General features: G+C 57.9%; 1 protein-coding gene across 2 annotated transcripts in view; it reads left to right on the top strand.

The window, feature by feature from the left end:
- Positions 1 to 12,287, top strand: part of CACNA2D2 (calcium voltage-gated channel auxiliary subunit alpha2delta 2) — a 212,125-nt gene that overhangs the window by 181,408 nt on the left and 18,430 nt on the right. For both annotated transcript variants that reach the window (XM_066558333.1, XM_066558334.1), the window contains exons 6-11: positions 4,645 to 4,783; positions 8,297 to 8,428; positions 8,743 to 8,800; positions 10,833 to 10,883; positions 11,044 to 11,143; positions 11,862 to 12,020. In XM_066558333.1, the coding sequence (XP_066414430.1) occupies positions 4,645 to 4,783; positions 8,297 to 8,428; positions 8,743 to 8,800; positions 10,833 to 10,883; positions 11,044 to 11,143; positions 11,862 to 12,020 (639 nt within the window). The remainder of the gene's footprint in view (positions 1 to 4,644; positions 4,784 to 8,296; positions 8,429 to 8,742; positions 8,801 to 10,832; positions 10,884 to 11,043; positions 11,144 to 11,861; positions 12,021 to 12,287) is intronic.

Here is a 12,287-nt window from a genome sequence, read left to right as displayed (position 1 = left end):
CCTTACACCAGCTTTAGCTGCAGTGAGGAGGAAATGAGCTTCTTATTCATCTTGCCTGCACCTCAGCTCCACTATCCTCCCAAAGAGACTTTGGATTTCCAAGTGGTTTTTAACAAATGGGAACATCAGAAAATTTTCCCAGGGGTCCCCGAGGCTGTCAGAATGTTTGCAGAAGTGAAGTTTTCACCTTTCCCAGCTAGTAAGGACCATGGGGTTTACGTGGGGAGAAGTGTTGAAATCAGCAGACAGACTCGGTTGGGAGTCACAGGCAGAACAACACAGAAATAAATTCATTTTCCATCTTTTGTGTTGTGTTCATGGCAGGGGATGATGCTTGTCAAAGCTGAGCCTGGGACATACTGTACTCAGGTGGAAAACAGCCCAGCTGTGTGAAGGTATCCTGGCCCCAAGGGCAGCCCCCCAGCCCCCAGCCACCCCCCTGAGGTCCTGGGGAGGGCTGGGAGCCAGGGGCTGATGGTGGGGGCTCCGTGCCAGGTGGGGCTGCCCACTCACTGCTCACCCCTCTCACTGCTCACCCTGCTCAGTAGATGCAGCAAAAAGGGGAAGGAGGGGAGGGAAAAAAGCCCCTAAATGTCAGCAGCAGCAGATGAAGGGTGTTGGAAAATTTAATCTTCCAACTTTCTCAACTAATGTGACATTTGGATTTCCTCACGATAAGCTATCAGCCCCAGAAGTTTCTTTCTTTTGCCTTTTTTCTCTTTTTTTCTCCTATTTTTTTTTTTTTTTACTTCTCTCCTCTGGCTGGTAATTTAAAAATAAATGGTCTAGAAAGATCTCTAAACAGTACCTTTGGCAAAGATTAAAAAAAGCGAACAGGGATAGGGGAGCAGGCTGGCGGGAGAGGCTGATTGTTATTTATAATCTGGGCTGCTGTAAAAGCAGGAATGTGGCTGGAGAACACATCATGTCCTTCCTCAGCATTAAATTACTGCATTTCAGGAAAAACTGATATATTTAAGGAGAAAGACCCTTCTGCACAGGCCTGGAGTTTCTCAGCCATGTGTTGGGGGCTGGCATTTATATCCATGATTAGCAGAATCACAGGGTGTTGATATGAATATTTCCCTGGCCTTTCCAGACTGAGCATGGATGGGTGTCCCTGGGAGGGTGAGAAGGCTGTGCTGGGATCTCGGTGTGTGCTCCATCAGGCACGGGTGGGGCCGGCAGGGATGCTGCATGGGCCGGACCAGCCCTGCGTTTGTCACGGGGCTGCCATTGAAGCAGCCATCATTAGCTGTGATGGCTGTTCCCATGGAGATGAGCAGTGAACGGGGGTGCTGCATCTGCGGGAGCTGCCGGGGACGAGATCGGCATCGCTGCCGTGCCGGGTCACATCCCGGCTCCAGAGATCGGCATCGCTGCCGTGCAGGGTCACATCCCGGCTCCAGAGATCGGCATCGCTGCCGTGCCGGGTCACATCCCGGCTCCAGAGATCGGCATCGCTGCCGTGCAGGGTCACATCCCGGCTCCAGAGATCGGCATCGCTGCCGTGCAGGGTCACATCCCGGCTCCAGAGATCGGCATCGCTGCCGTGCCGGGTCACATCCCGGCTCCAGAGAGCGGCATCGCTGCCGTGCCGGGTCACATCCCGGCTCCAGAGAGCGGCATCGCTGCCGTGCCGGGTCACATCCCGGCTCCAGAGAGCGGCATCGCTGCCGTGCAGGGTCACATCCCGGCTCCTCCATCACAGCTCCACACCCTGGGGACCACGGCAGTCCTGGTGCCAGGGGCAGGCTGCTCCCCTCAGCCAGCACCAGCCTGCATGGAACAGGGGGCAGGTGATTGCCCAGAGTGTGGCAGCCTCCAGTAAAGCTGTTGGTGCTCACTGGGTGTTAGGGCATCTCTGGGTTTGGTCCTGTCTGTCATTTTGGGAGACTGAAGAGAAAATGTGACTGACAACCCAGCTGTGAAAGCAGTGGAGGTGGCAAAAGCTCTCAGGGCGTGATGACTTCTTGCTGAAGCAGTAAATATGTATCATATTGATGTATTGCCGTGGAGTCGATTTCTAATGGTGTGTAGCAAATAATATATTCAAACTGTAGCATCTATTTGTGTTACGTTGTACATACTGTAACAGATAAATAGATGTTTCCAAGTTCTTTTGAAATGTAATGATGAGGAATGCTGCAAGATCTGGCTGGGGGCCTGCCGAGATGCTCACAGTTAAACCAATATAAATTTGGGAGAACTTGAATCATCTGCTTTGCTCTAATTTAAATTTAATGCAGGATTTCTTCCCTCGGCCTTCTCAAGGTGTGTCTTTGTATCCCAGACGCTCCCCTCCCTGCCTGGGCTGGTGACAGCTTCAGCTGCCTTCATGTGGCTGGAAATTAACCCCTTTCAGGGGCCAAATTCAGCCTGGATTAAACAGAAATAACTCAGTTGAGGTTGGGAGATTTATGGATAAAGGGCAAACGTAGCTTGGATAACATCAGCCCTTCCTGCAGGTCTGTTTGCCATATAGGTGTCAGTGATGCATGAAGTGCCCCACATATAGATAGCTGTATATTTGTCCCCAAGATCTATACATGTGCCTCTTCACAGCTCCATGAATGAGAGCAGCCAGACAGCACCAAACCTGGCAGCATACAAATTAGCCCCTCAGAAGTGGGTGAGATCAGGGAATAATGATAAACAGAGGAGCAGTAATTATATACAGTAGTTCCAGCTCCCATGAAGTGGGGAATAGCCATGCCAGCATGAGGGAAAGAGGGAGGGTTGGATTTTCCAGCTGCTGGTGGTGACAGGGGCAGTGGATGGGCTGTGGCAGGGTGCCCTGCTGATCTGAGATGGGGAGGGATGGGGAGCTGTCACCAGGAATTTGCTGGGCTGTGGAAAAAAAGGGTTTAGTGTCAAAGCAGAGTTTTTGGTGCTGCAGATGCCCTCAGGCCACAGCTTTATCCCAAAGCCTGTTTTCAGCAGGCACCTCTGCATCCTGTCTGGTGCTCAGAGAGGTTTGCAGGGGTGAATATTGTGTGTGCTTCCCCCAGAGGGCTGAGCCCCATGGACAGCAGGCTGGGGCCAGATCCACTCTCCAGGCAGCCCACGGCCTGACACTCCCCAGAGTGCTGGCTCTGCTGCAGTGTCACCACTTTGCAGGGGCTCCAGCAGTCTGGTTTTTGCCTTTTCTCCAGATTTACGTGAAATTGAGAGCATAATCTGGATTTTGATCTCAGAGATGTGGCTCCAGGGAGTTGGGAACAGTCCCTGCCTGCCTCCTGCTTGGCTAGTGCAGCTGTAATGGAGTTCAGCATCTTTCTGGGCAGCTGGAGCCCCCACACCAGGGCTGGCTGGGCAGTGTGTGACACTCGCAGCCCATCGGCTGGAATTAAACCCAAACCTTGCATATCAATCCTGTTACTCTCCTGAGCTGTGGAGAATGCTTTGGCCACCCCTCTCAATGTCATGGGAATGTCACCACCTTAGTGGCTGGCTGGAGGTGTTGCAGGGGAGGTGACATTTCTCCATGTCATCTGTGAAGGAGAAATGGGGAGGTGGCCAGGATAAGCACTAAACAAGCTTCATGGTTTACTTCCCAAACCCATAGTTTTCCTTTAAATATGTGGCTTTTCCTGTGAGAAACTCAGGTCTTTGCTCCCTAGGTTTTGTCAAGGGGAGTCTGGCCAGTGGGAGAGATGCTTGCAAAGGGCCACAGACAGCAGCAGGATGGGACCATCCGCTCCCCCTTGTGTTCCCTGGAGCCATGGGTCTTTGCTGTGGACAGCGTGGGGCATCCCTTCAGGTGTCTGTTCCAGTTTGGGCTTGGCACTGTTGCCTGTCCCAGCATGTGGATGACACAGGCAGCTCTGTGTCCCTGCCCCTCTTCAGCAGGGATGTAGCTCCAGGGGCACAAAGAGCAGGTGCTGCAACATCCTCCTCTCCCTCCTTTCTACCCTGAACATCTCCCAGCTGGCTGCAAACAGCCTTCCCCAGCTGCTGGGCTCATGGCAGGGATGGGCAGCTCAGAGCCAGCACCTTCTCCTGGGTTTCTTTGCTCCTGCTGGGGTGGCAGAGGCAATTTCTCCAGCTCTGTAGTGAGTCCACCCCCATTCTCACTCTTCCCCACATGGCCCCGTGCTCCAGCTCCCACCCTGTCCCCTGTCTGCAGCCACCCAGCTGTTCTGCCTGCACCAGCTCAGCCCTGCCTGCCTTTCCAGAGGGATTTCACCCTCAGTGCCATGCTGGCAGCAGGGCTGGGGAATGGAGAGGAGGGCTGGGAAGATGAGGGAGTGTGTTCCAGCACCAGCAGTGGGGAATTCGCCGTCTCTCCACCATAATTAAATATTGTTTGCATTGCTTATTGACAGAGCGCTAAGCTGCACTCCGTTTTAATTTGCTCTTTGATAGTTGCCTTTTGCTGCTAATTGATTTTCAAGGCCTTTTTTTGATTTTTTTTCCCCATGTCTGATTTAATACCTGCTGTGCTACCAAAGCTCGAGAGACAAGGAGTAACCAGTGCTCGCCTTTGTGCCCACTCGCTCCTGGCAGGCCAAATCCACACAAGATCCAGCAGGGCTGGTCTCCCCCATGAAACATTTGGTGATGGGCTTCAGGTGGAGGTGTTCCCACATCCATGCAGGGGTGGAACCCTGGGTGACCCCATGCACTCTGCTCCTTCCCCAGGATGACCCCGATGGAGAAGAGATCGAGAGGGAGAAGTCCAACTCCTTGAAGCTGGAGTTCACTGATGATGACAACTTCAAGACCAAGGTTAACTATTCCTACGCTGCCGTGCAGATCCCCACGGACATCTACAAAGGCTGTGAGTGCCCCTCCTCACCCTCTCCAATTCCTGCTGCCTGCCTGGGCATCCACCTCTCCTGCCTGGAGCACTGCAGCCCCAGGGATCATCAGCTCTGGGTGCCCCAACTGGGTCTTGGTGACTGGCCCCCAGACAGGCAGGTAGTGAAACAAGGCAGAGTCACCATATCAGGATGGAGGTGACAATGTGTCCCTCCCCAGGGACTCTCAAGAGCTCAGCACAGGCAAAAGAGGCAGATTGGTGATTAGGAGTTACTGGGGAAGGGATGGGTAGTGAAGGAGGGGTGGTGATTATGGCCCAGGGTGAAGCTCAGCTGTGCCCATATGGCTCTGATCCTCCTGCAGAAGAGCCCAGCAAAACTCCAGAAGGCTCAAAGCAGGCACAAGAGATGCTCAGAGGGATGGAGCAGCTCTGTGCAGCACCAACCTGCTTGTAGGAGAGAGTGAGACATGGCTGGGCAGTGGCAGAGGGTGAAGCAGGGATGCTGCCTGTCTTCAGCCTACTTGGGGCTGAGGTCATGAAAAAGGAGAAAAAGGAGAAAAAGCAGCTGCAGTCCCGCAGGAAGGCAGCCGAGAGTGACTGCAGGACAGCGTGATCCCACCCCGCAGCTGATTAAGCCTCTGCTGCAGGGGGGTCAGCCCTGCGGCTGTGCCCCTGTGGCTGCCGCAGGGCACAAGGCTGCTCCAGAAACAGGGATGGGCTGGAGGGCCAGCCCGGGAGTGGGCAGGGATGGATGGACGGACGGGCGGATGGCACAGGATGTGCCACACCAGCTTCAGCCCCCACCGAGCGCTGTGACCGTCCCTGAGCTGTCAGATCCCTCCGGTACCTCGCCCTGCTGCGGTGGCACATGGTGACAGTCGGTCTCTATTTCCCTCTAGTGGCTACTCGGCTCCCGGCTGGAGGGCATCCTCCAGCACCCGCCGGCCGCATCCTGCGCCCAGCCCCGGACCCTGCTGCCCCACAGGGTCACCCCTGTACCCACCCCTGTGTTTCAGTGGCACTTGCTGAGGGTGGTGATGGTGACGATGGGAGCCGCGCTCACGCTGCTGCCCCGAGCGGAGCGTTCCCGGTGCACGGAGCGCTCCCGGTGCCCGCAGCGTTCCCGGTGCGCGGAGCGCTCCCGGTGCTCGGCTCGTTACGGGCACGGCTGCGCTCGGAGCTGCAGCGATTCCACCGCGGAGGCAGCGCTGGATTAGGAGTTTGCAATTAGCTTTATTAGCCAGGCAGCGCAGGGCAGGCAGCTAATGAAGCACATGGTGCGAGCCGGGGAGGCTGCGCGGGGTGGAAGAACTCGTTCCTCCCCAGCCAGGCTGGAGCCCCGGCACGGGCACATAAATCACCCCAGCCGCCCTGGGACACAGCAAGCTGGAGATGAACGCGCTCCAGGGACTCCCAGGTGCTCAGAGAGGGGGTGCGGCAGTGGGGGGTGACAGTGCAGGGACTGTCACCAGGCAGAGAGTGTGGGCACAGGGATCCGGCCAGGTCCGGCCACACCAGGGTTCTCCAGAGAGGGGTCTGCAAGTGCTCCTGTCTCCAGGAGGGAAGGGTCTGCAAGTGCTGCTCCACTGGGAGTGGTTTGGGGTGGGAGCAGGGCCCCCCTGTCCTGCCAGGGACAGCAGCGGGTCCCCGCAGGGCTGTGGGTGGGCGCGGGTCCCGCTGGCACCGGCGGAGAGGCGCTATCGCTGCCTGGCACGCTGATTAAAGCCTGCGGCGACGCCCGCCGCCGTCACCCCTCGCTACACACACAAATTACATCCTATATGTGTTTTATTTACTGTGCCGTTTTTAATTAAATATACAATCGCTCGCGGGCAGGGCGGGGCTGGGTTTACTCTGATGGGGACAGGGACGAGATGGGGACAGGGATGGGGATGGCACCAGTGGGGCTGGCAGCTCTGCCCTCGACTGAGAGGGGCAGGAGCCATCCCAAGCAGGGACACAGCTCCATCACTCTGCACGCGGTGAGAGAGCAGGAACTGTGTTTGTTCACAGGGATGATCTGGGGGCTACATTCATGCCTAGGGAAGGTGTAGGGGCTGCATTTGTGGTCAGAGATAATAGAAGGGCTGTGTTTGGGCACAGGGACAGTATGAGTAGCATTCAGCACAAGCAGCTGGTGTGGCTGATGGCCCCGAGGGTCTGGGTGTGTAGGTGCTGCCAGGGCTATCATGGATGGGCCCAGCCCTGTGCCCAGCTGAGGCTGGCAGCACTGCCCAGGGCTGCTCCAGGCAGGCAGCAGCCTGGCAGCAAGCTCATAGCCACTTCTCCTGGGAAAAACCACATCCTGTGTCAGAGCCAAACAAGAAATCATCCCAAGTGCCCAGATAACAGCACTGTGTGTGGGCACAGCACTGAGGAATGGCTGGGGAGATACGGGCAGAGTAAATCATGGTTTGAAGGCATGGCTGCCTGAGGGAAAGACAATTCTTCAGCAGTCATGCTGGGATAGAGGGATCCAGGATTCATCCTGGGAAACCTACCCACATCCTACCAGTGCCTTGGGACCACAGTGAAGGCTGGAATGGGTGATGACGGTGTTCCAGAAGGGACAAGTGTGGGAGGAAGGCTTAGGAGAGCTAAATTTACTGCTCAAATGCACACTGGCTCCCCTGCAGCACCACATTGGGTTGTTTTGCCCAATGCCAAAGAGCTGGGGTGCTCCTGAGAGTTCTTGCACCCTAAAAAATGCATTGAGGGTCTCCCAGGAGGGATCAGTGCTGGTCTCAGGGTGGTGCTGGCTCCTTGCTCCTGCAGTGGCACCCACCACTGGCTCCTCCACGCTGCAGTCCTGGGGCAACCCAGCACCAGAGATCATAATGGGATTCCTCCCCCACAGCATTTAGGGTCCCCCTGCAAGCACAGGGAGGTGCCATCCCAGCTCCCTGCCAGCCAGCCAGGCCCATTCCTCCACACCACATGGCCCCCCCTGCACTCTGCCAGCCCCCCTTGATTAATCACAGGCTGGGGCTGCCAGCAGCTTATCTCGTGCTTTAATAGCTGAATAATTTAAAACTGCTGTTTGCCGGCATCTTAATTGCTTTTGTGTCAGGTGCAGGGCCAGTGGGAATGCAGAGTGGGCCTGAGAGGCTCCACACGGCCCCTGGGGACACCAGCCTTGGGCTTCCCAGCTGGTGACTGTCCCCAGGGAGTGAGGCTCACACAGGCAGTTTTGCTGGGAAGGGAGTGGAGACGGCAGGCCAGCTGTCCCCAGTGATGGCTGTGTCTGCCCCAGAGCAGATGGGGACAGTGAGCACTCTGAGGAGCTCTGGAGAGTGGCTCATTTCTCTGGGGACAAGGGACAGCAGGGTGGTGCTGGAGCCATGTGGAAGTGGGGGGGTTGAGGGGATGTAGGAGAGCTGGAAAGCTCCCATGGGCTTCTTCCATGGGAAGGGGCAGAGGGAACACACCTGCCATCCTCCTCCCTGCCACCACCTGGGGACACCGCAGTCCCCGTCACCCCCAGCTCCACTGCTCCCTCCCTCCACCCCACCCTGTCTGTGTGTCCTGCAGCCACCGTCATCCTGAACGAGCTGAACTGGACGCAGGCCCTGGAGGACGTTTTCATCGAGAACCGCAAGGAGGATCCCTCCCTGCTCTGGCAGGTCTTTGGCAGCGCCACCGGCGTCACCCGCTACTACCCTGGTGTGTGCCAGGGGGGTGCCAGGGGGGTGTGGCACACAGGGGCTGTGCCAAGGAGGGGCTGTGGGACACGGGGACTGTGCTGGGGGGGCTGTGGCACACAGGGGCTGTGACCAAGGGCAGCCCACGCCCTTCCCACTGCTCCATGGGGATGAGCACCCCCTGGGCCAGGTCTGACACCTGTAACTGTACTGTGCCAGAACCCGTTGGTGTGAGATCCCCACCCAAGCCTGCTGCTTCCTCAACCCTGGGCATCTCTCTGCCCTGTCCCCCCCAGGACAGCCCTGCCTCGCTCACTGCCTGCCTTGTCCCCACAGCCACCCCATGGAGAGCCCCCAACAAGATCGACCTCTATGACGTGCGCCGGCGGCCCTGGTAAGGGGGTGCTGGGTGAGCAGGAGGGTCCTGAGCAAGCAGCTCCCTCTCCTTTTCATGGCATTTGGGCACTGGCAAAGGGACACCATAACACAGGCTGGGCATCTGAGCTGTGGCACTTGGCTCCTTCTCCCCTTCCCTGTTCCTGGGAAAGTGGAGCAGGATGGAGAGATCAATCCCTGGGTGCAGATGAAAGTGTGGAGAGAGCCCTGTGGCCCCTCAGCACAGCCATGGCTGCTGGCACTCAGTCCTGGCCAGCATCCCCATCCAAATGAGATGACAACTGGCTTGGAAACCATGGGCTGGGAGGATGGGGAGAGGAATGGGCAGGCAGCACAGGCTGTGGCTCAGGGATAGCTCAGCAGCCTTGTAGCCCACACCAAGGGAGCTGGGATTGAATGGGCTCCCCTTAGCCCAGCTGGAGGTGCTGGTGTGGCAGTGCTGGTTATCAGCTGGAGCTGGGGGAGCCACAGCCCCATCCTGCCCACACCTGCTGCCTAAAACTGCAGGCACGGAGAGGAGAGTGGGCACAGGCCTCTGGCACATGACCAGGGAGCCCTGTATCCCAATGGATCATCCCCCTGCCCACATCAGGAGCTGCCCCCTCTCCTCGTCAGAAAATTAATGGCCCTGCTGCTATGGTTAATTGCCTTTGATTGCTCCACATTAATTATTAACTGTTCCCTGCTGGGGTGTCTGTGCAGGTTATTGCAGCGCAGGGACTGGAAGGCTGTTTTGGAGTGGGGGCTGCAGATGTGTACGGGGCTGCTGAGCCCAGCTAAGCCCAGCTCTCTGCCCCCTAGCCAGGCTGGCCACCATGGAGGAGCAGCAGCAGCACCCTTCATGCTGGGGGACAGCACACCTGGGGGAACCCCCTTTGGGGCCCTCTCCTGCTCTCAGTGGGGCCCCATGCAGGACACAGCCTTCACTGCTCCAGGGCCACGACCCTGGCCGCAGCCAGGGGCGCCACTCGCCCGCCTTCCCCTCCCCTGATGAATGGCCCTATTAGCCACAGCCTTCTCCTGCCGAGCCCGGGGTATTCATCTGAGCCGGGCAGACGGAGATGGATGCACTGCCACAGCCCATTACGGGCAGCATCTTAGTCGGGCTCTGTGCCGCACCAGCAGCCCGGCCCCGGGAGCAGGGCAGGCTCCAAGAGCCCCTCTCCCACCGGCAGGGAGGAGCCCCTGGGCAGCTGCCTGTCCTGCACCCTGCTGGGGGATGCTGCACCCATGTCAGGAGGGCCCCATGTGCCAGCATCCTGCATCCCACCCAGGAAATCCCTTGTAATTAGGGAACATCAGGCCCTAGGATTGACAATCAGAGCCTGCCCCTTCCCCAGTGCTCCCCAGTAGTGGTGAGTAATTGATACTAATGACACACTAATTAATTCACACGAGGCCCGATCCTGATCAAGCCAATAATGAGGTTCCCTTGGCCTCCAGCCAGAGCAGGATCAGGGCTCCTGCAGTGCCAGGGTGAGGTGGGGCTGTGCATGGCCATGTCTGGGGTGGGATGGGTGCTGAGCACTGTGCCAACCCCTCCCACACAGCATGGCACAGCAGGGCTGGGAGCAGGACCATTTGTTTCAAGGGGTGAGGAAGGGTTCCCTAATTGTTTTCAGTGGGGAAGATTTACGTCGTGTTATTATTTTTCCTCCTTGTAGCTAAAAATAACCTAATCAGCCTGGCCTTTGAAGCTACCAGGGGGGTAAATAGCATCTTAATATGGATGTGTGTGTCAGCATAATCAGCACGCAGGAAAGGGCCCGTGATGATGGAAGAGTTTAGCATTTAGAGCTCATTAGGCTGACACAGTGTGGAGCAGCAGTCGCTGGCCGTCTGCTGTGCTGTGCCACAGGAGCCACGTCCTCGCTGCCACCTGCCCACAGCCTCCTCGTCCCTGCTCCTTGCCATGGGGTCACAGAGCCCTGGGCTCCCAGCACAGCTCCCCAGTGCCCTGGCAGGGCTTTGCTCTTGGGCTGTGGCCCTGTAATTAGTCAGCCCTGCTGACCCCACTCTGTACCCCACAGGTACATCCAAGGTGCCTCCTCCCCCAAGGACATGGTCATCATTGTGGACGTGTGAGTACACGCTGGGGGCCATGGCTGGGCTGAGGCCAGGCTGGTGACACAGCTGGCCAAGGTGCCACTGTCCCAGCAGTGGCTGCAGGGAAGCTGTGGGGTGGCACAGCCCTGTGCTCCCTCTGTGCTGCCAAGCCCCCAGCACCCCTGTCTCCTGCAGGAGTGGCAGTGTGAGCGGCCTCACCCTCAAGCTGATGAAGACCTCGGTCTATGAGATGCTGGACACCCTCTCAGATGATGACTATGTCAATGTGGCCTCGGTGAGTGCCTGGGGCAGGGGGAAGGGTTGTGCCCCCAGGCACCTCCCAGCTCCCCAGCACAGGAACCCTTTTCCCCCATGCACACCTGGCTGAGGGCTCTGCAGACAGAAATGCCATTTCTTGTCTTCTTAACCACCCACCAAATGGCTGCTCAGGGCTTGGCACACAAAAGCTGCCCCTATCAGGGGGCATTTGGCAGAGATGTTCCTGCATTATCCCAGCCAGCCACCTTCTGTCTGTCACCAGCCACTGACACCCCACGGCTGTGTCACCAGCACAGTGGCCATGCCATGCCACCGCATCTGCGTGTCACTGGCTGCCCCGCCCCTGCCTGGCCACCAGCAGCGGCGCTAATTAACGTGTCTGGCCTGGCTCTGTTCCCTGGATGGCCGCTCCCCTAATGAATGGGCCCCACTGCCGGTAAATGAAGCTGTAAGGGAGAGGCAGCACCTGCTCCCGATGCCGGCACAGAGCAGCACAGCACGGCTGCTTGCAGAAGCTGGGGCTCCTGCAGAAGTGGGGGTGCGGGTACAGCACCTACAGCACAGCTCATTGCTGGATTTGTCCCAAGCCAAACTTCAGCCTCAGCCCTCCCTGGGATGTGGGACACGTCTGGGTCACCTGCTGCCGTGAGAGCTGAGTGTGATGAGTGGCTTGTGCCTACTGCTGTCTGCCCTGTCCCCTCCTGTGAGCCACTCCCCTCCATCTCACCCCACAGTTCAATGAGAAGGCAAAGCCGGTGTCGTGCTTCAAGCACCTGGTGCAGGCCAACATCCGCAACAAGAAGGTGTTCAAGGAGGACGTGCAGGGCATGGTGGCCAAGGGCACCACAGACTACAAGGCTGGCTTTGAGTACGCCTTCGACCAGCTGCAGAACGTGAGCCAGGGGCTGGGCTGGGGTGGGGGACAGCTGGGACAGCTGTGGGTGCTGGGGACGGTGGGACAGCTCCGAGTGCCTGGCTGCTGCCCTGTGCTGAGGGCTCCTTGTGCTCCTTCTCCATGCTGGGGGAGACATCCCACCTCCAGGTGTGCTGCAGCCAAGGCTTTGCTGGTGCTGCTTCCCTCTGGGTTATTACAAGTTAGCAGGGCTGGGTGGAGGGGCCAGACCAAACCAGACACTGTGCCAGAGGCAAGATAAAGGTGA

The sequence above is a fragment of the Molothrus aeneus genome, chromosome 12 (assembly GCF_037042795.1).
Source record: "Molothrus aeneus isolate 106 chromosome 12, BPBGC_Maene_1.0, whole genome shotgun sequence".
Taxonomy (NCBI): Eukaryota; Metazoa; Chordata; class Aves; order Passeriformes; family Icteridae; genus Molothrus; species Molothrus aeneus.
Note: the sequence above shows the minus strand (reverse complement) of the source record. Positions and strands in the feature narration are given on the sequence as shown.